Raw genomic sequence first — 23,340 nt, forward strand, 5'->3', positions numbered from 1 at the left:
TCTGCTCAGCAGGGAGCCTGCTTCCTCCTCTCTCTCCGACTGCCTCTCTGCCTGCTTGTGATTTCTCTCTGTCAAATAAATAAATAAAATATTTTTTTTAAAAAAGGTAGTTATATATAATAGATGTACTAATGACCTATCTACCTATGACTCATTCCACAGCCAAGCAGTTGAAGGACAAATGAGCTGGATGTGTGGATCACCTTCCAAGGGAAATGGCAAGCCAAATCTAGAGTCTGGTGCCCTAACTTACAGAGCTTTCTCTACTGCATCATTTGCCAGCTAAGTGCTAGAAACTCTTCTGAATGTTTACACTCTTATTTCACTTGCTTCTTACAGCATTTCATGATGGAGTAGTGCAGGGGTGACTAAATAAGTCTCCAAAGGCTACTCGGCTAGAAAATGGAGATGATGGGATTCAAAGCTATGCAGTCTACTCAAGTCCTGATCCTGGTGGAATGGGAATCGTATCCTTCATGAAATCATTTTTTGGATACTTTTGTCAAACTCAGATATCTGGTCAATGATCTCATTATTATAAAAATGAGGCTCACCATTTAGGATCTAAGAATGGAGGCTCCTGGCATTTTCATACATAAGTGTTGGCTACCCTTTCTGAAATATCTTCTCCAGTTTTAAAAGTAATTAGATGAGGACCTCAGGTTCTTCAGATCTTAACAAGGATTGGAGAAAGTGGGGATATGTATGCCATATCACAATAAAATAAGTTTCAGGATTGTTCTGGAGAAAACTTGTCCTCACTTGGATCATGTTCCTGTTGTCGCACAGGTGGGAAAGATAATGGCTCCAGGCAAGAATCAGAGCAGTGGTGTGACCGAGTTCATCTTGGCAGGTTTCCCGAATCCCAACAACACAAAAGCAAAACTATTTTCTGTCTTCCTTCTTGTCTATCTGCTGACTCTAACAGGCAATGTGTTGATCGTTGGGGTGGTAGGAGCTGATACTCGCCTGCAGACTCCCATGTACTTCTTTCTGGGTAACCTGTCCTGCCTAGAGATCTTTCTCACTTCCGTCATCATTCCCAAGATGCTGAGCAATTTCCTCTCAAGGCAACACACTATTTCCTTTGCTGCATGTATTACTCAATTCTATTTTTACTTCTTTCTTGGGGCCTCTGAGTTCCTGCTGTTGGCTGTCATGTCTGTGGATCGCTACCTGGCCATCTGTCACCCTCTGCACTACCCCTTTCTCATGAATGGCACTGTGTGCTCTCGGGTAGCCTTGGCCTGCTAGATGGGGGGACTTTTTCCTGTGCTTGGCCCCACAGTGGCTGTGGCCTTACTTCCCTTCTGTGAACAGGATGCTGTGGTGCAACACTTCTTCTGTGACAGTGGCCCACTGCTCCGCCTGGCGTGCACCAACACCAAGAAGCTGGAGGAAACTGACTTTGTACTGGCCTCTCTTGTCATTGTATCCTCATTGATGATTACTGCTGTGTCCTATGGCCACATAGTTCTGGCTGTCCTGCGCATCCCCTCTGTTTCAGGCCGTCAGAAGGCCTTCTCTACCTGTACCTCCCACTTGATGGTAGTCACCCTCTTCTATGGAAGTGCCATTTTTCTCTATGTTCGACCATCACAGAGTGGCTCTGTGGATACTAACTGGGCAGTGACCGTGGTAACAACATTTGTGACACCATTGCTGAATCCATTCATCTATGCCTTACGCAATGAGCGAGTCAAGGAAGCTCTGAAGGATATGTTTAGGAAGGTGGGAGCAGGCTTTCTAGGGGATCTTCTACTTGTTAAGAGTTTCAATAGGAAAACAGTAAAGTGAAAGTGAAGGGAGTCTTGAGTCCCTTGACCCCAATCTTGAGTCTAAGTCTTCTCCGTTGTCTCTCTCTTTCCTGTGGTCATTGTGGACATAACCAAATGACCAAATTCTGGAACCACAAAAGAACTCCAAAATCATCAAGGCTGCCTTTCTCTTTCAAGCAAAATTCCTTGATTCTATTTCATCTATAAATCCATATTATTATTGATACATCATAACCAATGCCATCATTACATCATAAGATCCTCCAGTCTGTGAGATCTTAAGCTAAAGGGTCCATGATCACCAAGGAATCTAAGGATGGGTTTCAGAAAACTTTTTGCCTAACTAGAATTTAAATAAAATTTGAGGGTAAAAAAAAATTTATAAGCCCTGTTAATAAAAATTTATAAGCCCTGTTAATTTTAAAATAATAAATTTTATGTGTTTGATCTTATATGCATTTTTCTGGGAAAAGATCTGTTTTTGAACTTGCCAAAAGTTAAAAACTGATTAAAGTTCTCAGTAGAGTCTTTCAGTTGTTTATGAAAATCAAGAATAATAAGAAAAAATTCCTTATAATCTTCAAAATCAATAAAAATAAAATAAACGGATTATCTGTGTATTTTTATATACACTTTATGAGAAACATTGCATTTACTCTCAGGTGGAAAAGAAGTAAAGCAAATTGAATAAGGGACTCACTTTTCCATAGTAATCCCAAGTGTCTTTGCAAAAGCAGATCCAAGAGAAAGTTCATGAATAGTAGCGTTTAATGTAGTTTTCTAATTTTCACTGTATTACAAAGATGAATTAAAGACATCACTCATTTTTTCACTGGATTGCATACCTTTCATTCGTCCACTTTTGACATTCTTATATCTGTTGTGTTCAATTTTGTTTTGTTTTTAGTAAAATTGGAATTGGGACGAGGACCTTTAATATCAGAGAATTATGAATGCCAACTGTTGTTGTACCAACCAGGAACCAGACTTTGTGGTATGTTTTATGTTCTTCACTGGATATTTGAAAGGTAGTAAGGATTCCTATTTGTGGGGTCTTTGGACATCCTGGACAAATATTCACTTATTTATTTGTTCACTTTTTTTTCATTTGTTCAGCAAAGTTCTGTGAAATATCTTTGATATGTGCTGATATGTGCTAAGATGAGCAAGAAATGGTTCTTCACCTCCAGCAGCTTTGATTTTAGAGGATAAGACTGAGAGACAAATAATAATTCAAAGGAATAAGGATGACAAAGAGGTTTACAAAATGACATTGGAGATCGTAGGAAAACTGATTTACCCTCTTTGGTATTTTCTTGTTAGAGAAGTTTTCAGAAGCTATCATCCATTAAATGGGGATTGATCCCATGTTATAGTGTGTTTGTATACATAGAGACAATGCTTATATATATACAAGTATGGACAGCACATCAACCTCAAAATACTACTGCAAAACTGGCAAGCTGAGCATTAGCATGCAAAGAGATGGCCATAAAACTTCAGTGGGCACCAGAAATAGTAATGCTTTCATCTAATTTTATTAATAATACACACACACACGAAACATTTCAATACCCAAAGTATTTTTGAGTGAAAACTAAAGGAATGGGAGGAATGACCAGTGGTTTAAAAGGGAAAAAGAATATTTCTGGAGTGAACTTAGAGTGCTGCTCAGAGAGCAGATGAACTATTGCTTTAAAAATTCCCTACCTTCACAGAGCCTAAAAATCTGAAGCCAATCCCCAACATTGGCCAAGGAGAAGGATTCATATAACAGTTTATAATATTTTTGGAAATAACCACTCCCATATTTTGGCAATAAAGCACGTTAAACCATCTATTTTCAAAATTACCTTATTGTAGGAAATTACTCAGGACTCAATTCAATAAAAGTTTATCGAGTACAATGTTCAGGGAAATAAGCTGGTAAGGAGAGAGAGGCATATATGGTCACTGCCACCAAGGAACTGACAGGCCATATAAATGATAGATGTTACAATACATAATAAAATTATATTAACATATATAGTTATATTAATATATAAAAATAAAATAAAGATTATATATGCATATATATATATATATATCTGTAGGTCAAAATATAATAAGACCATTGTAAGATTTAAAAGTGGGTCTGACACTCAATGTCACAAAACAAACTGAGGGTGGCTGGGGGGAGAGGGGTAGGGAGAGGGTGGTGGGGTTATGGACATTGGGGAGGGTATGTGCTGTGGTGAGTGCTGTGAAGTGTGTAAACCTGGTGATTCACAGACCTGTACCTCTGGGGCTAATAATACTTTATATGTTTATTAAAATTTTTTTTAATTTATTTTTAAAAAGTGGGTCTGACAAAGTGATAGTTTACTAATAAAGCATAAGAGCAAATATTAGGTAATTGAATGTGATTAGGAATGGAAATATCACAATAAAAATTGTAATAGGAAGCAATGTGTAATTTTCTTTTTTTTCTTTTTTTTTCTCAATTTTATTTTTTCAATCTTATTTTATAAGTTCCTATTCCATAAGGAATTGTTTACTCTTCATCTGAATGTTAACAGCATAATTGATCTTGGACTCTTATTTAAAATCATTTTGTTCTTTGTTTCCCCTGGGACTCCATTTGCTTGGTTTTCTCACCACATTTCCAGCTACTTTGTTTTGTTTTGCAGATGTATCCTTTTTAATAAAGCTATTAAATATTAGCTAATTGTAAAGTTATTCTTAGAAATCACAAATTAAGAGGAAGCTGAAAATAAGAATGTATTTCAAACACCTAGAACAGAGTCTGGCTCATAGAATGTGCCCAGGAAATATTTGTTGAATGAATTAAAGACTCAGGAGCAGATGATAGCCACTGCCCTGAGAGAGACGCTAAACTCAAGTAAGCAACAGTTTGGGTGTTAGTACTCATTTGCATATTAGGCTTACTCCAGTGACTATTTGAAACTGAATCTCTCACGTACAGCTAGAACACTTATTGTCAGTGAATCAGTAGGCTAGAAAAAAATTTCCCTTGCCACAATCAACAAATTTGTCTGCTTCTAGGAAAAAGTCTTCTTTAAGAATTCTTAACTGAAGCTCTCTCTGACTTCATACACAAAATTTGTGTCATCTGGGGTTACCAGAGGGGAGATGGGCAGGGAGATGGGTGAAATAGGTGATGGAGATCAAGGAGGGTACCTGTTGTGATGAGAACTGTGTGATGTACGGAATTGTTGAGTCACTGTGTTGTTCAAATGAAACTAATAGAAGACTGTAGGTTAACTGTTTTAGAATTAAAATAAAAACTTAATAAAAAATAAGAATTATGAAAAAACATTACAAATATTTGTGTCATCTGGGAAACTGTAAGCTAATACATTAATATAAGCATTATGCTCAGTTAATAACACCCATGGGCAGAATGAATACATCTCTCAAGAGGGTCGCAGCCTCAGCACAGATAGTACAAGTCTCCCTTAGATAAAGCCCTCTTGAACATAGCTCACAATCCAAAAACAAACAAACAAACAAAAACAACCACATACAAGACACTTCATCATAATTAAAAATTTTGGGGCTTCAAAGGATACTATCAAGACCGTGAAAAAGACGTCTCACAGAATGGCAGGAAGTAGTTACAAATCATACATCCGAAAAAGGACTTGTATCCAGAATATATATAAACATCTATTTTCAAAAACACAAAGAACATAACTCAATTAAAAACGAGCAAAGATCTGAAGAGACATACAAAGTTATAGAAATAGTCAACAAATACATGAAACTTGACATCATTAGTCTTCAGGGAAATCAAATGAAACCACAATGAAAGACCACTTTGTATCCACTAAGATGGCTATAGTGGAAAAGATATTTATAAGTACTGATGAAGATGTAAAGAAATGGAACACTCATGCCCTTCTAGTGGGAGGGTAAATCAGTATGTCCTCTCTAGAAAAATTTGATAGTTGCTCAAAAGCTTAAATGCAGTGTTACATATGACTCATCAATTCCACTTCTAGGTATATGCCCAGGAGACATGAAAAATTTTGTGTCCTCACAAAAACTTGTATGCCATATTCATAGCAGCACTCTAATGCGAAAAAGTGGAAACAACTCAAGTGCCCACCAACTGATGAATGGATGAATAAAATGTGGTATATCCATTCAACAGACTATTACTTGACACAAAGCAATAAGGTACTGATAAATACTGGATGGATGAACCTTAAAAACATAATGCTGGGTGTCTGGGTGGCTCAGTGGGTTAAGCCTCTGCCTTCGGCTGGGGTCATGGTCTCAGGGTCCAGGGATCGAGCCCCACATTAGGAGGAGCTGATGAGAGCTGCTCAGCGGGGAGCCTGCTTCCCCCTCTCTCTCTCTGCCTGACTCTCTGTCTACTTGTGATCTCTCTCTCTCTCTCTCTCCCCCTGTCAAATAAATAAATAAGGTCTTAAAAAAAATAATGCTAAGTGAAAGAAGCCAGTCACAAAACACTATGTATTGTATGATTCTACTCACATGAAATATCCAGAATAGTCAAATCTATATAGCGAGAAAGTAGAGTAGTAGTTGCCTGGGCTGCAGAAGAGGGGTGGGAGAAAATGAAGAGTGACTTCTATGGGGTAAAAGGGCTATTTCTGAAGTGATGAAAACACTGTAAAATTGATTTTGATGGTGGTACAAATCTGCAAATATTCTAAAAAAAATTCACGTGTACATTTTAAATGGGTGAATTGTATCAATAATTCCTATAATACATTTTAGGCTTCATAACTTATACTGGTTCTACTATGAATCCTAAATGATATACTTTTTCTGGCAATTGACACCATTTTCCCTGTTTCCCCATTATTTTGAAAAATGCCTTGAAGACAGAGACTGGGTTCTACCTGAGTTTGTTTTTTGCCAATAAGAAGAGTACCTAGTAATTTGGAACACAGCAAAATCTCATCACATTGATTTTTGAAAGGACAGATGACATAAGGGCTGGATAAGGGTCAAATAGCCATGATCACTAGTGATTTACCAGGGACCCTTTTGCATGATTCAAAGCAGTGGTGCCACGTTGTTAATAGTGTAGAGTATTAAAGGCCCACATCAGCTCCCATAATCAATATTATTTAAAAAACCATTATACTACCAATAAAACAACCACAAGCAACCAGGACTCTTAAGAGTCAACAACAGACAGACTTAATCAGACCCTTAAGAACTTCTGACAATATAACCATTATTTGGGTCCTGAAACCCATACCTCTCTCCCACCTAAGATGATCATAAACCTATTTCTGCTTTTCAGAACTGGCTTCCCTTCTTTCACCTCCCTCCTCAGGCCATGAGCTAGTTCCCTTTAATTTGCTCCTCTGTGCCTTTCTTCAAATGCTGCGGAGTTCTTCCTGTCTTGATTGTAAGCCCAGCCAGTATTCCTGCCTCCTACCATGGCAATAAGAGGAGTAATGGCGCCACTTTCATCTGTGCTGGTTATAAAAGCCCCTGAGAGTCCATGATACCCCCCAAAACCTCTGCCTTGTCTTGAGGGCAGGGAAAGAAAGGACCCACTAAATAATCGTGAACAACCCTGAGAACTTTGAGCTAAATGTGAAAGGTCTAGGTCTTCCTCTTCACAGCCAAGCTCCTACAAAGAATTCTTTACCTATGTGTCCACACCTTCCCCTCATTCTTCAACCCACCCCTGCCATCTTCCTTACATTTCCTGCTTTAAATGCTGGTAAAGGCTGTCAGCAGCCCCTGAGGAATCAAATCGGCTGTCAGGACAAGTAACTGCCATGATGCTTCCTTTTCCAGTTCCTCCACTAATTGGATTCCATTCTCAACTTTTTACACACAGGGCCTGTCCTTAAATTCTTTCTCTGTGCATGCTCTTTCCTGTGTATTTTTCTCCAAAGCAACGTTAACCACCATCTTGTGTGTTTTGTTTTGTTTTGTTTTAATTGTAGTTGACGCACAATGTTCCATTAGTTTCAGGTGTACAACATAGAGATTCAATAAGTCTATACATTATGTTGTGTTCACCACAAGTGTAGCTCCCATCTTGTCACCATACATACAATTACCTGTTTTTCATTCTTAAAATTCCTTTCTTTCGTTTGAATCTTTCTCCTGAACCCCAGGACTGTGCATTTCCCAGTAGCAAACACATCCAACACATAAAAAGCCCAGGCTAGATATATCACATTTCTGGCGGGACAACCAAATAGGCAGGGCATCCTGGCAGATTCTACCCTCTCTTTTCCCTCCTTCCAATCACCAATCACCAAACCCTCCATTCTTGCCTGGCCACGTAATCTTTCCAAGATCGGAACCTCCTTAAGGACAAATATGACAGAGTGAATCAGAAATTCAGTCAAAGGTTCCCCTTGTACAAGCAGGTTCGGAAGGTAAACAAATTTGAAGGCCTATCATTCCAGCAGTTCACAGGTTTGGGCTACTTTCTACAAACCAGAATCTACAACCACACTGTAAGGTTTCAGGTAGACACCTCACACTGCTGCCCGCTGGTTTTCCAGTTAAGCAATCAAAGAGCACTAAAGGGTCTGGTAGATTCTTGCTAGAAATGGCAAGACGACTATCACTATGTTATACGGAGTCTTGGAAAATATTCAGTTGGGCTCTCTTTCGGTGAAATGGATGTCTGAGCCTTTGGAGCTCAAGGGTCCCCAGGTCGCAACTTTAAATTACTCGAAAAGGCACTTGTGACTGTGGAGTAAACGGTGTCCGGAACCGTGAGCGCAGTCTCTCTCCTCACAGGGCTCGGGGCTCCCGGGGCGGGGGTCTAGATCCCCCACCGCGGAAGGATCGCTGCCGCGGACCCTGGCCTCAGGGAGAGGATTCTGGTCCGACACTGCGATCTTAATACACCTCCGGGTACCACTCTGCTCCGTGTGAAATGCCCTAGCGAGAAGCGCACTAGCTTTTTTCCCCCACGAGGTGCCTGGGTAAGAACCGCCGCAGCAAGCTATTCCTGACAAAAGAGCCTGTCAAAGCCACACCCGGGCACCCCGATCTCAAGAAGCCCTTGGCTCGCGGTGGCATCTTCGTTGTTCTTGTATTGGTCCACAGAAGGTGCGACTTGCCCGGAAGCTGATCTCGAAACGGGTCCAGGCTGGAGCGGTCCTCAGCCTAGGTGCATTTAGAATTGGGCCGTGTTGGCTTTATTTGGCTCTAAACGGGAGGCGGGGAGGGGGGTGTGTGTCCATAAAAACAGAAAACTGGGCTCGTCCGGGATTTGAACCCGGGACCTCTCACACCCAAAGCGAGAATCATACCACTAGACCAACGAGCCGGCCCTGAAGGCGGGTTTTCCTCTTTCAGAATGTTCATTCATCCTATTAGCTGCTTCACACTGTTTTTGATGCTGCTCCTAAGCCCAGCGATTTCCTCCAGACTCCCAAAACATCAGTAGGAGCATTCGGAGGAACCTGACCCACACCGTTCCGGAGGTAGGAATGCTCATGAAGAAGCTCAGGCTGAGCTGCGAGTCTGTCCGTGACCCTTCTGAGGTGGGGTCTGCCTGCTTAGAGGGTTGGGACCAGGCACCCGGGGGTGTAAGGATAAAGGAACAATAAGAACCACTCACCTCACTAAAAGGCAAAGGTTACCTCCAGGACCAGTGGAAGACCTCGACACTATGGCCCCTATGGGGGTCAAATCCTAGAACCACTGCCTCAGCCCGCTCTGCTCTCCCTCTCTCTTTCAACACTTGCATGCATGCTTTGGCTGTTTCCTTTCAGCCTTATTTAATAAACTTTGTGCTTTAGGTCTGGATTTAAGGTACCCTTCATGGGCCGGCCGAAGGTGACCTCGGGGAAGAATTGCCCGCTTCCTATACCCTCTTTTAAAGAAGGCTGGACCCCCGCTTCTCTATCACCCAGAAGGTGGTGGGTGGAGAGGGAAGGGAGGGCTTTGTCCTTACTCTGCAAGGCTTTCTGCTTGGGGAACGAAGTTCTTGGGCTCTGGCTTGTCTGCCTTGGTCACATTGTCTGCCCTTGCGGCTAACATGTTCCTGGCACAGGGTACAGACTCAGTAAATGGCTATCGGATCTCCTGAACCAGGCACCAGACTCCTGGGCCGCCTACCAGAGGAGAGAAAAGGAGAAGAGGAGCGTTCCCTTCCCAACCCTCCTGCGAGTGGCCACTTTTTATTTGTTCTGGACTTCAAGTTGGGCATTTACAAGAGCTTGGGGGCCCAGAGAGGAGTTGCCTCTCGCCCTCCAAGTTGTTAACAGAGAGGGTTAAAGGACCGAGGAAAGGGTTAGCCAAGGTCAGCTTCAGGAGACCTGGAGGATGTTAGGCCCAGGTTGACTGTGGCCAAGCTTGATTCAGCCCACAGGCTGGGAAGCGGGGGAGGGAGGTCTGGATGCCTTGGTTCCTCACCCTCTCAGCTGCCAAATTCTGAGGGTGGGAAAGGTATGAACTGGGTTTAGAGAAAGTCACCTCCCTTTAAAAAAACAAAACAAAACAAGCATAAAACCACCCCAAACATAATCTACAAGACCTGGAGAGGTTCATTTTATGAATCTAAGCAGATTGGAGACAATGAGGCTGCTGCCATGTCTTCCATCCTTCTCTTCTGTAAGGCACCCTCACCCCACCCCACTTGACCCCAGGCCTCCCTCCACTCCCGGCCCTGCTGTGGCCCGAGCTCAGGGACTTGTCAGGACTGAGGCTGAGGAGCATGTACCGTGGTGCTTACATCCTAGTTTAGGCCGAGTCAAGAACACGGTTCTTTGTCACTCCGTTGTTTGAGGGTACTTCCTTCAAGACAAATTCCTTTCGAGTCTGAATTGTCTGTTAAACTTCAGATGTAAAGGCCAGTTGGCCAGTTTTAAAACAAGGGATTCAACACTTAAAAAAATAGGTTGTGAGGTGGCTCCATAGCTCAGGGGTTAGAGCACTGGTCTTGTAAACCAGGGGTCGTGAGTTCAAATCTCGCTGGAGCCTGTGGGGATTGATTATTTTCCCACATTATTCTCCGTTTTTGTCCACTTATTGAAACAAACTTGGAGGAAAAAAAAAAAAGCACTGTGTGATCTTTCTGGGAAAATCGGATCCTGGAGATCCAGAACAGAAGATCATAGAATCTGGGCTCCTGTGATCATGAGGGAAAAGTGAGGTGTCTGTACCTTCCAGTAAGCAGGAGAGGAACCAGATTACTCAAGTCTCTGCTGGAAGACAGAATGAGGGTGGCAGGAGTCGACACCTCCTTGTTTGCGGATGTGGGCAATGTGGGCCCATCGACAGCCATGACCCCGTTGGCGTGAAGTCCTGCGCACCTCCCAAGTGGGGAGTTTCTTCGCCGGGTTTCTCCCGTGCCTCTGAAGCCACCGGTTCTCGAGTTAAATCGGCGGCGTAGTCCAGAAGCTGGGCGGATACGCCCCCATCGGGCTTCTGCCCGGCTTCTGCCCGGCTTCTGCCCGGCTTCTGCCCGGCTTCTGCCCGGCTTCCATGCTCACTTTCTCAAACTTAGAGTCCGCGTCTGACGCCCCAGGTTACTCCCCGGGATTCGATTGGTTATCGATAAGACTCTCTGGGGACTTGGTGGGCTTCAATTTTCGTCTGAATCGCAAATATAAAGAGGCCAGACGTCTCACCAGCTGTTTACTATAGCCACAAAAATCTGTACCAAGAGAGCAACGCGGCGCCCTTCGATAGCTCAGTTGGTAGAGCGGAGGACTGTAGAAGGAAACAGTTGCTGTCATCCTTAGGTCGCTGGTTCGAATCCGGCTCGAAGGAGGTGCATTACATTTTAACGATGTCTCCTACTCAACTTCCTGAACGTTTTATCCTCCCAATCGGATGACCTGAAACATTTAGATTCTAATTTCAGGCAACAAGAGAGCGGCTTTCCGTCTGCCAAGAAACTTCACTTACCTTCTTTGCGATCATGCGGTAGATGTGCTTCAGTTTACTCGGTTTACTGGCAAATGTAAACTAATGGCTTTCGTATTAGATTTGAATCTGTTACCTCCTAAACTTTGGGGCCAGTTTAAATTGATTAAATAGTGAGGTAACATCCCTCAACCTCACCAGACACCTACACTTTTTCATAAGCGCGAATAATGTATGCTAGAGAAATCAGAGGTTAAGGAGAAACACATTAGAAAGTCCGCCCTTGGAAAGGATAAATACACAATAGAGAATAAGCAATGCAAAAGTCTAAATATATATATATGGAGCTGTTCCTTCATTAATAAGGAAGAAATACTGATTTAAATGAGAGGATATTGTTTCATCACCGGATTAGAAAATGTTGCTTAATATTTAATACTGACCAGGGTATAGTGAGAAGGACATTCTTTGTAGAATGTTGTTTCTGGAGGGCACTGAGCATTATAAATCAGAAACCTTAAAAAAGATAGTGTTTGGCCAAGTATTCTATCCTACTTCTATAAATTTATCATTTATACATGAAAAAAGGAAATATGGTAAAATATACTTATTTGTAGGTGATCTGTATTCTTTATATTTTTATTTTTTCTTTCAAAATATATCACGTGTATACATTACATTAATTTCAAAAAAGTGTTTTACCTTTACAAAATGAAGGTGAAACATACTCCGTGCCACTGTGGGAGACATTTTAGCACTTTCTTACAAAACTAAACACACTCTTATCATGTAACCCAGGAATCATGTTCTTAGGTAACTACCTCAATGAGTTGAAAGGTATGTCCACACAAAAACCACAATGAACTGTGGCACATTGATACAAATGGAATATTTATTCAGCACTAAGAAAAAATGAGACATCAAGCCATGAAATAATAGGGAGAAACTTTAAATGCATATTACTAAGTGCAAGAAGCCAATCTGAAAAGGCTACATATCTGAAAGATGCAAAATTATGGAGACAGTAAATAGATCAGTGGTTGCAAATGGTTAAAGGCAGGGAGGGATGCATTGGCAGAGCACAACTTTTAGGGCAGTGAAACTATTCTGTATGATTCTAGAGTGTAATGGTGGATATATGTAATTATACAGTTGTCAAAATCCATAAAGTACATAGTACAAAGAGTAAATCCTCATGTAAACTGTGGACTTGAGTTGATAATGATATATAATTGTTGGCTCATTCATTGTAACAAATGTATCTCACTAGTGCAGCAGGTCTTGATGGTAAGGAGGCTATGCGGTGGGTAGGGAGGAGAGAAGGTAGGTAGGAACTCTGTATTTTCTTACCCAATTTTGCTGTGAACCTAAAACTTCTAGTCTTGGTCAGTTCAGGATGGTCTAACAAAAATATCATTGTAGCTTATACCAAAAATGTATTGATCACAGTTCTGGAGACTGGGAAGTCCAAGATCTAGATGCTGACAGAATTGGTGTCTGACAAAGCCCTGCTTATTGGCTTGTAGACAGCTGACTTGTCACTGTATCCTCACATGGCTAAGAGAGAAATCTCTCCATTTCTGAGAAAAATATGGTCTCTTTTGTGAAAACCTTAGGTGCCCACGATTTTCTTAGTGAGAGGTGGGTGAAAAGGAAGGGAACATCAAAGAGGAGTCATTGAAGTGAAATGAAGGGGGCCTGGGAGAACAGGGAAGAGGATTTTGAAAGATGAGGGGAAATGTCATAAAAAGGAAGGCACAATCAAAAAGTGACGTGAAAAACCCCAAGACCTTGTTTCTTGCAGAGTCCTAGTTCCCTCCTCCCTTTATTTCATTCATTCCTCATGACACTCCTAGGAAGTTCCTCTACCTTCTCCAGGGGAACTGCCTGCTCAAATCCAGGAGTAGGACTGTAAGGAACAGGGGCTGTAAATGGCTGAAAATTGCAGTGGGATAACCCTTCTAAGAGGACACCACCAAGCAGTCCCTGAGTATATCCTCTCCTCTTTCGTGCTCGGAGTCAGGTTCTGCACAGATATTGCAGTTGAGTGGTTTAGATACCTGGACAGTCTCCAAGATAAGTAGATTCACTTGGAAGGAACTGGGGAGTGGCTAAGCCAACACCATTCACAGCACACACTCCCTGGGCCCTATGTAAGGAGTCAGTCAAGAATCAGCTTATAACCCACCTGCAAAGTCAAATTCAAAACAGCTGTTTACCTACCCAACACCATCCCATGGAGCAATGATGCCTGAGTGAGTTCTTGAAGGCTGGGAAGTTTTGGGTTTCTAATTCATCATATTCAGTTACAAAAGTAATGTAATTAGAACCAAAATCAAGTCTGTGCAGGTTGTTTCTCAGAGTATAGAGCTGCACTCTTAAATGAATGTCAGTGGTGGACTGATGGGGGGGGGGCAGGGAAGGCAATTTCTGGGAAGTCTTCCTGACCAGATGATGACTAAGCCACCTCATAAGAATGAACGAGTATGAGTGTGGATTTTAGAAGAGGAAGACCAAAAACGTTCCCGATTGAGGGAACACAAAAGCAGCGCAAAAGCCCAAGTTTTTGGAAAGCCCAGTGCAAATACTAAGCCTGGGAGGCAGTATCAGAAGAGCAGGAGAATCTGAAGCAGTAAACCAAGGTAGTTTGACGTTCAAATAGAGAAATCAGTGTCAGCTAGGAACTTTCCGATGGGGAAGAGGAATTTCAAACAGATACTGGTACGTAGTCTTCTTCGAACTTCCTTCTAACAAAGAACAGAGTTTAGGGATTTGTGGCTAGATTAAAATGCAGCAATGGCAGCGGTGGGATTCGAACCCACGCCTCCGAAGAGACTGGAGCCTAAATCCAGCGCCTTAGACCGCTCGGCCACACTACCAACTGTCATAGAGCTTTTTCCCCCCCATCTCTAAGTTATTTACCCATCCCAGCCTGCGGGCTCAAAATTCCAATCTTTTCCTTCATGGTTAGTAGGGTTCCCCACAGCGTTTTCATTCATCCCTACAGATCTGAGTAAATACAGAAAAGGAGGAATCATCCTATCCTCACCCGCCTGGAAAGTGAGCCACAAGGTAGTCAGCGATTATCAGCATGAACGTCCTTGAGAGATCTCTACCTTTTCTTTAACCTAGGCAATAAGATGCAGAAAAAAATAAAAATCCCACTGGCGACTTATTACAGGTAATTAAAGAAGATTGAATAAGGAGCTCCTTGCTGTTGAGTCATTAGTTTGTGGCTGAGTCTCAGCGCGAATGAGGTTGGAGTTCAGATCCAGCAGGAGGCCAGCCTGCCACCGCATTCCTGGGGAACTCCCTGGTCGCCTCCTCCTCCAGGTTCAGTCAGAATGGAGAGACTGGGTCTAGTTGGGGCCATCGTAGTCAGTAACCACTGTACGCTGTCCTACCTGAACCGTTTCCCTAAGATAGGGACCAAAATGTCCCCCCTCCCGGGCAAGGGAGGTTTCATTCCAGGAGCGTCCCCAACCTAGAAAGGGGTGGGTTCCGGGCTTCCCTTGGGTCCAGAATCCGCTAGCGCCATGCGCTTTCTTTTGAGAGGAGAGGAGGGAAAGCTAGGAAAAAGTTTCATGAGTGATACCTGCATTGTCCTGACCCAAAGTGGGATCTCGTACCTGTCCATGAACTCTACTCTGCCCAAAGCCCTGGATGCTGTCTTAACTGTATTCATATTTTTGCTATTTCTGGTTGGCCATTTCTGGGTCTCTGGAGCCAGAAATTCTCCCAGGAGTCTACGTTTCCGATCTTCAAAGGCCCCCTCTCCCCCATCTCCCACCTCCTGCTTCTCCTTGCTTGAGGGCTCTCTGAGGTCTTTCCCCAAGTCCTGGTGGCCTGAGGGGGTATGCTGGGTGTGCGCTGAAAGAGAAAAAGTTGTTCTTCCCTGGATCTTCACGGAGCGAAGGTCCTGCTAGCTCCTGTTCTCGCTGCTATGGGAGGGGGCGACGAACAGAAAAGACGTTCCAGAAAAGCTGCTTGGAAATAGGGCGCAGGGAGCATCTGGTGGCTGTAGACCCAGGCGCAGAATTGGGGCCAGAAGAAGGTTGAGTTGCGCGAAGGAAAGGGCCTGGACCCACCGGGATTAGAGGCGGGGTCTTCTTGGGCGTCCCATCAGCATCCCATCCCCCGCCAGGCTCGCTGCCTGCTGGGCCATACCCCCTCCATCCTGCCACCTCCACCCCTACAGCACCCGACCCCTCCTTGCTGACAATATAGTAAGTGCTGCCTTTTGGCCTCCTGCTTTCCCCCTCTCTAGTTCTAGTTCATGGGCACTCTGAGCTCCCCGGGCAGACATGGGTGTCCACCCTTAGGCTCCAACCAAGTTCTTTTTCTCTCCAGAATCTCCCAGAGTCAGGAGCCAGGCACAGGCTTGGAAGTTGTCAGCAGTGAAGGCCAATGGGCACCATCCAGTCTACCAGAATGGTCAAAGGTGTGGCTTCTGGGTCCTACACACTGGAGGCAGAGGGATTCAAATACCTGTAGCCAGCCCTTTTGGCTGAAGGGTATGACTTCTAAGAAATTTCACTTCGTGTTTCAGAATCCTCAGAAGAAAGCCAGTGTGAGCTGACTGCCTTCAGCACTACACAGAAGTCTTTGCCACTTTTGAAAGACTGATTTGGGAAGACTGGTGCTAATCTCAACTTGGAGAGAACCCAGAAGTTATGTGTAACCACCTCAGTAAGATAAGGAAGCATCAGTCCAAAAGGGAGAAAAGAACCTGGGGCTTTTTATGACTTGAAAGAAGTGGGGCAGAAATGGGAAGGGAGAGAACAAATATTTAAAATATCGGTTGAGGGGGCCTGGCTGGTTTGGTGGGTGGAGCACCCTTGATCTCAGGCTGGTGAATTCAAGCCCCAGGTGGAGCAAGGAGTTTACTTAAAATAATTATTAAAACAAGTTTTAAAAATTAGAATGTCAGTTGAAATATTATGCCTCCTACTGAGCCCCACAAGAAACTCAGGGTCTATGGATAGGTCTGGGAAAGTCTTATTGACACTTCTGATGAGATCTTCAGATGTGATTACACAGGCATACTTGTGTTTGTGTATGTTAGGGCACATACACATTTGAATAAACCACAGTTTGTGTAACAAGGTTTAAACTAAAGCAACAAAAACAGAGATTCTCGTAAGATGGAAGTGACCTGAGCCCTTCTTGATCAGGCCAGAAAAAGAACCAGTCAACAGGAAAAAACCTGGTCATTACAGCAGAGCTCCGTTATATCATGGGATGCTGCATGTTTGTGCCTACCTTGAACTCTCTGGATCCTTCAGTGGAGAGAGGAGACTTGGTCTATACCCTTGAAGAAATGGATCCTATGTTGGACCCCTAACCAATCAGAGAAGGATACCCTGATTCTAGATCGATTGTCTACAGCTTCCCCATGCCAACAGCCTTCAGTCAAGGCCCACCTGAAACCTTCCTTTTTTCCACTATAAAGCTTTCCCACTTCTCTGTGTGACTTTGAGTCTCTGCCGAAACTCAAGTGGTGACAGCTGACGTCCTTGCGATAGCAAACTCTGAATAAATAGCCTGTTCTTGTTGTCATTTAGTTGGTCTTCATTTATTTCCACACTAGAGTTAAAATTTTGCAAAACAAAGAGTTGAGGGAAAATGGAAGAAACAGAGACAAGTAAAGAGAAAAATGATTAAGAACAATCCTAGGATCGCTAGTAGGGGTCAAGTTAGAAGTCAAGAATTTCTAATTGTCCAGAGCACTCTGGAACATGCCTTTTTGATGTTGTTCTCTGGAAGGGACTACTGGAATGGGGTCCTAAGTCAGACCAACCCAAGTGAGCTGAGGGCAGTGCGTGGCTGGAAGAATGAGAGAGGTAGATGCAAGATCCTGAGACAAACTTCAGGGGTAGGAAATAGACTGTATGTAGATAAGGTCTGTTGGGGAAAAGTTTATTTATCCTGTGAGAAGAGTGAGGAGCCTGCCTCTGAAGATGATCTCTGTGAACAAGAGACAAAAAACAACATCAGGCCCGTGGTTGTTACCCTGGCTTCTCCTCTTGGAATGTTCCTTTGAGCATTTTAAATTCCTTTTAGATGTGTGACAAGCAGTGTATGGGTTATATGGAAGAAATGAGTCCATACAGGGAATAGAAGTGAGCTTGCCGAGTTGTGGCAGGATGAGGATGAGGAAACAGAGTGTAGAAAAAGGTAAGAGGAGCCAAGAATGCAACAGGAGAGTAAGAGAGGAGGAGAAACAGCAAGCAGGGGCTGGAGGAGAAAGCTGTTGGGGAGACAGTTTTGACGGGTTAGCAATTTTGCCCTAGGCTGGTGTTTCTGAATAAAAGGACAATAATAAAGATGGTAATAACAATGAGGATAGTAATGAACCCTCATCTCCAAAACAAGGATACTTCCTCTCTGCAAGGCTAAGTAACTGACCCAGGTGTTTTCTAACCACTACACTACATACTCAGTGTCTGCACACATCAACACCACCTATGAGTCCACATTTGTTTTGGTTTGATTTTCCTGCCCCAGAGAAACAGTCAAGCACCCTGCCATTTCCCTAAGAATTACGACACCTGTCTTTAGGTCCAAAGGGATGACCATGCTGATTACCTTGGAGGTTTCCACCAGTAAAATGCTTTGTGTGGGCAAACGGTTTACAAAAACCAATTCTGGATTCTCCAGAGCAGAGCAGTCAGTTCAAAGACTTGCAGTTCTCTTGCAGACAAGGAAGGAGAGAAGGACTGAGGTTTGGGCACCACGGGAGCATTGGGAGAAGCAGCTGTTGTCAAGCCACAGGAGATCCTATCACCTTCTTGGCCCTGAACAGCTGGATATGTTCGTTTTATCTTAGGACAACATTGTGAGGCCTCTCCACGACTTGTCCCTGAACCAAGAATATCTGCCGTAAATGCCCAATTTTGCCTATCTAGAGATTTCTCTTTCTTAAAAATCTGTAAGTTCAGCGGCATCATGTTTTACATTGACACCGTGAGAATTACAGGACACAGTGGTTGCCGGGTGAACTGCGTGTGGTATCTCTCCCTACCAGATGTTGGCGGCGGCGGGGTGGGGGTGGGGGGGCACATGTGGGGTCATGATCTGATGGAAGCCAGTGGTGCTTTAGGTGAAAGAATTCACCTGAAGCAGAACAAAGAAGTTAGAAAAATTTATTGAATACACCTCAAGGGAGCTGGAGGCAGGAGAGCAAAGGACAGACTGTCTGCAAGGAGGCAGCGGTGAAGGGCTGTATTTAAAGGGGAAGGGGAGCCTGGGTGGCTCAGTCAGTTAGGCGTCTGCCTTCGGCTCAGGTCATGGTCCTGGGGTCCTGGGATTGAGCCCCACATCAGGCTCCCCACTCAGCAGGGTGTCTGCTTCTCCCTCTGGTCCTCCCCCCTTTCCTGCTCTTTCTTTCACTCTCTCAAATAAATAAATAAATCTTTTTAAAAAGAGTGGGAGGAGGTGAGGAGATATGGGGAAGGTATGGAATTTTCCGTTGGTAAGTGTGCCTGGTTTTAAGTAGCCCATTGGTCAATTAGGGCTTATGGATATGTTGACATGAGTCACCTGATGTGCCTGTCTGTATTTAGCCAGCGGGTTATCACTGGCCCTTTTGTCTTGATCAGGTTTCTGTTGCTCAAGCCTGCTGCCTGAAAGGGGCATCTACACTGTGGAGATCCGGGGCCCTGGGGCCTCAACCCAGCCAGAACTAAGTAGTGGGAGGTTCTTGGTTTTGTCATGAGAAATAAATCAATGACAGAAATGCAACACAGCAGATGAGCAAGCAGCACACCCAGGAAAGTTTATTAAGGCAAAAAATACACTCTTAAGATATGAGAGCAGGTGAGCTCAAGAGAGAGTACTGCATCCCTGGGGCTTGGGTTCCTATCTTTTACCTGCAGTTGCTAACTAGGGAGTGGGAAATTCATTTGTTGGGGGCCAAAGGCAGGGTTTCCCACTTCTTCTTCGTAACTGGGTCAGGGGTTTCTTGTCTGGGCATCTGCCATCTTGGGCCTGGATGGTTTGGTCCTGCTGCTTATGGATTGAACCATACTATCTGCCTACTCTAATACAATGAATCACAGGCTTACAGATTTCTGACAAAACTTCATAATAGTGGACAAATGAAAACATTAAAAAATAGTGGGTACAAGAGCAGGTGTGTGGGCAGAGAGTTTAAATCTTACTAAACAGAATTGGTTCACTCCTTGGGGTTGCATGAACGAGAGCTTTTTTCCAATGTTCTCATCTATGATTGTATTTGCAATAATAATAAAGTACAAGATCTTAATTTTTAGTTCCTGTTTACTAGCTTATATAAACAAGGTTTTCAAAAAGTGAAAATCCTTTTTTAAAAATTATATTATTTTTATACCAAAGATGTATATAAATCTGTATATTTCTTTAAGGAAGGATTAAACTCTTTCTCCCCAATATCTCTTTTCCCTACTTGCTTCTACCCCTCAACCTTTGTGAGGGAGGCATTAAATTCCAAAATACAAAGTTAAGGTTTAGGGCTCTGAAATCAGAAAGGACAAAACCGTGGTAAATCTCTTTTCACCTTCCCCAGATTTTACCACAATATTAAGTGAAAGGAGTGCATAATCTAATCTGCCCATCAGACACCCTCTCTATGTGCTTCTTACTTCTCAGGTGGGTCTCCCAGGCACCCAAATATCTGCAATTCTTCAATCTGCATCCTTTCTGGGCACCAGAGGCACAGGAGGCAATGTCTCAGGAGAGTATCAAGATGAGAGACGCTAAGACAGCCTGGTGGTGGCTGTACTCAAAACTGAGTCTTTTAGAAGAGTTGGCAGAACATGAAGAAAATCTAACTTTGTGGGAAAATATCTTTTCGCTCAGGTCAAAGTTCTATTTAATACTCTGGGATGCTGGCTTTACCGTGTGCTTGTACAAGATGAGTGGTAGAAAACAGCCAGTCAGGGGAAGGCTCCATAGCTCAGGGGTTAGAGCACTGGTCTTGTAAACCAGGGGTCGCGAGTTCAAATCTCGCTGGGGCCTGTTGTTCTTTTTTTCCTCCAAATCTTGTTCCAGACTCCTCAAGAGATAAACCGGAAGGTCTGTCAAAGGGTGGGTTACCAAGGCCGCAGATTCTCCCAGGCCTTGCGTTCGGCCTGAGGAGGCGTTCAGGCATTCCCTGATCTGCTCTCCGGTTCTGGATGCACCATAGCAGCTGATAAAGGACTCCTGTAGCTTGAGACTTAGGTTGAGTAAACAAGCACGCATTCCTTCCAACAGAAGGCACTCGAAGACAGTTTTTCTGGAAACGCCTAGTGCCGGGAATGAGCCTTGGGGCAGAGTTAAAAAGTGCCTACAAGGCGGCTCGTTGGTCTAGGGGTATGATTCTCGCTTAGGGTGCGAGAGGTCCCGGGTTCAAATCCCGGACGAGCCCACCTTTTGCCTCGATTCCCGTGTTCAGAGTATTTATGCCACAGCATTTTGCTCTCCCTATTCTGCTTTAGAAAGTTGCAACAGAAGGCTCCCTGGCCGATGGGAAATAGCGAAGCAGACACAGCCGCAAGCTAGCTTTTGATCTCTGTCTGACCAGCTGTTTCCTAACTCTCCCAGGAAGACTGGCGGGCGGGCAGGTGGGAGATCAGATCCCTCTGCCAGCTCTGCCTCCGTCGCGAAATGGGAATGGTAACAATTTCCCGCCCCCTGCCTGACTCCCGGGATCTCTGTCAGTCACATAAAATGCTGTATAGGAAATTTCTTGGAAACTTTATATAGTGCCAAATATACGGAGCTGTTTTCTTTCATGCGAAGGAACTGGGGCTGATGCATACTGACATTGTCACGGTTTTACAAATATATGATGAGTTACCCTTTAAAAGAATTTTTAGGTGTGGTCACAGAGCAGTATCTTTTTTTCTTTTCCTTCCGTCCTTCCTCTCTCCCTCCCTCCCTTTCTCCCTTCTTCCCTTCCTCCTTTCCTTCCTCCCACTTTCCCTTTCTCTTTCCTCCCTTCCTCCCACCCTCCCTCCTTCTCACTCATTCTGTTCTGGCTACACTGGCCTTCTGACTGTTTCTCAAATACATGGCCCTTATTTCCTGTTCTGGACCTTTCACTTGCTGTTTCCTCTTCTTGGGATATTATTTCCTCAGATATTTCTCACTAATTCCTCCTGTACTCAAATGTCACCTCTTTAGAGACAACCTCCTTGATCACCCTTTCCAGAATAGCCTCCAATTGTCACTATTCCCCTACATTATTTTTTCCTTTACAGCACTTATCAGCATTTGACGTGATTATGCACATTTGCTTCTTTTTTTCTTCTCTTTCCCCCCTATTAGGATATAAGCTCCAGAAGGCCAAAGATTTTACTATGCTTGCAGTTGTTCCCTAAGCACTTAGCACTGTGTATGGTAAATAGTGAGTGATTAATGTGTGAATGAATGAATGAATGAATGAGCATTGCCATTTTCCTGGACATACCTGCTGGCCTCCAGAAGCCACAAATAAATAGCATTTATTTCTGGCTTTTGTAGATTCATATTAAAATCTTCCCAAAGGATAGGAACCATGACTATGGGCTTATATTAAAAATGGAAAGCCTAACTTGATCGTCTCTCCACTTGGGCCCCTGTACCCAATTCAGGCTTCTTCTCAGAGAGATACTACCAAATTGCTTATCTGCGGACACAAGAATTACAAATATCTGTATTGATAAATAACAAGAACTTTCATATAGATTTCTTTGCTCTCTGGGGCTTTATGTAGACAATCTCATCTAATCTGTAGTGGAATTTCAACCCAGATGGGAGAAAAGAAAGGGTAGGTCCTGTAGTCTCAAATGTGGCAAAATGTGTATTTAAGTTATGACCGCCAGACTCTGTGCTAAGCACCTTAGGTGTATGAACTAATTTTCATGAAACTTCTGTGAGGTAAGCAGTGTTATTATCTCCATTTTACATGTCAGGAAGTCGAGGCACAGAGAACATAAGCCACCTGCCCAAGGCCACACAGCTAGTAATGTGAGAAGTGGAACTCTGGTATTCTAAGTGCAGGGCTGGCCCCTTAGGACTCTCCCCAAATGACTGCCTTGCCTTCCTCAGAGGGCATCTGTCTTCTGCTTGAAGATGTCTTACAGTGTGTCAAGACTGGGTTACTCTTCCAGTCTGGTCAGTGGGCTTCCCCTGTGCGCAGGCATTATGTTTTGTCCATGTCTTTTGTACTCCTCAACGGTTCAACAGTGTCAATAACAAGACAAGAGATCAAACTTCGCTCTTTGGTTGAGTGAAGAAAGGCAAAGCAAAGGTTATAGGTTGATGATATTAAAGCACTAGCACTTTACCTCCGGGAAACCATGGGTTCAAAGCATCGTTAATGCGATGGCATTATGCTCTTTAATAAGAACACTGAGATTTGAAAGACTAAAAAAAAAAAAAAAAAAAAAAAAAATGAGAAATTGCAAAACAGTGCATACCTAGAGTCCCACCAACTAGAGAAAGCGGTTGGAGGCCGGGCGCGAAAGGAGCCCGAAGACATTCACTGCTCTAACATGGCTACTTCAATGCAACCATCGCTGTCACAAACGGTTTAAAAAGAAAAAAAAAAAAAACGAATGGCAGCGGTGGGATTCGAACCCACGCCCCCGGAGAGACTGGAGCCTTAATCCAGCGCCTTAGACCGCTCGGCCACGCTACCTGCCACGGCAACATGCTGAAGCACGTTCTCTACCCTTCTTCTCTCCTCCCCCCCCCCCCCCCCCCCCCCCCCCCCCCCCCCCCC

The 23,340-nt window shown here is 43.6% G+C and overlaps 1 protein-coding gene and 7 non-coding genes across 8 annotated transcripts; 5 read left to right on the forward strand and 3 right to left on the reverse strand.

The window, feature by feature from the left end:
- The first annotated feature begins 801 nt into the window (after positions 1-801).
- Positions 802-1,797, forward strand: LOC111158162 (olfactory receptor 6S1). Its single transcript, XM_022520059.1, is given in 1 exon segment — positions 802-1,797. A coding segment is annotated over 1 exon segment (996 nt).
- Positions 1,798-8,994: 7,197 nt separating this feature from the next.
- TRNAP-UGG lies at positions 8,995-9,066 on the reverse strand. The gene has a single exon. It is a non-coding gene; the product is annotated as a tRNA-Pro (tRNA).
- Positions 9,067-10,651: 1,585 nt separating this feature from the next.
- Positions 10,652-10,724, forward strand: TRNAT-UGU. The gene has a single exon. It is a non-coding gene; the product is annotated as a tRNA-Thr (tRNA).
- A 701-nt stretch (positions 10,725-11,425) lies between these two features.
- Positions 11,426-11,516, forward strand: TRNAY-GUA. The gene is given in 2 exon segments: positions 11,426-11,462; positions 11,481-11,516. It is a non-coding gene; the product is annotated as a tRNA-Tyr (tRNA).
- A 2,893-nt stretch (positions 11,517-14,409) lies between these two features.
- TRNAL-UAG lies at positions 14,410-14,491 on the reverse strand. The gene has a single exon. It is a non-coding gene; the product is annotated as a tRNA-Leu (tRNA).
- A 6,045-nt stretch (positions 14,492-20,536) lies between these two features.
- Positions 20,537-20,609, forward strand: TRNAT-UGU. The gene has a single exon. It is a non-coding gene; the product is annotated as a tRNA-Thr (tRNA).
- Positions 20,610-20,928: 319 nt separating this feature from the next.
- TRNAP-AGG lies at positions 20,929-21,000 on the forward strand. The gene has a single exon. It is a non-coding gene; the product is annotated as a tRNA-Pro (tRNA).
- Positions 21,001-23,174: 2,174 nt separating this feature from the next.
- TRNAL-AAG lies at positions 23,175-23,256 on the reverse strand. The gene has a single exon. It is a non-coding gene; the product is annotated as a tRNA-Leu (tRNA).
- Positions 23,257-23,340: the final 84 nt, after the last annotated feature.

Source organism: Enhydra lutris, unplaced genomic scaffold (assembly GCF_002288905.1).
Source record: "Enhydra lutris kenyoni isolate GAN:26980312 unplaced genomic scaffold, ASM228890v2 scaffoldscaffold4, whole genome shotgun sequence".
NCBI classification, from domain to species: Eukaryota; Metazoa; Chordata; class Mammalia; order Carnivora; family Mustelidae; genus Enhydra; species Enhydra lutris.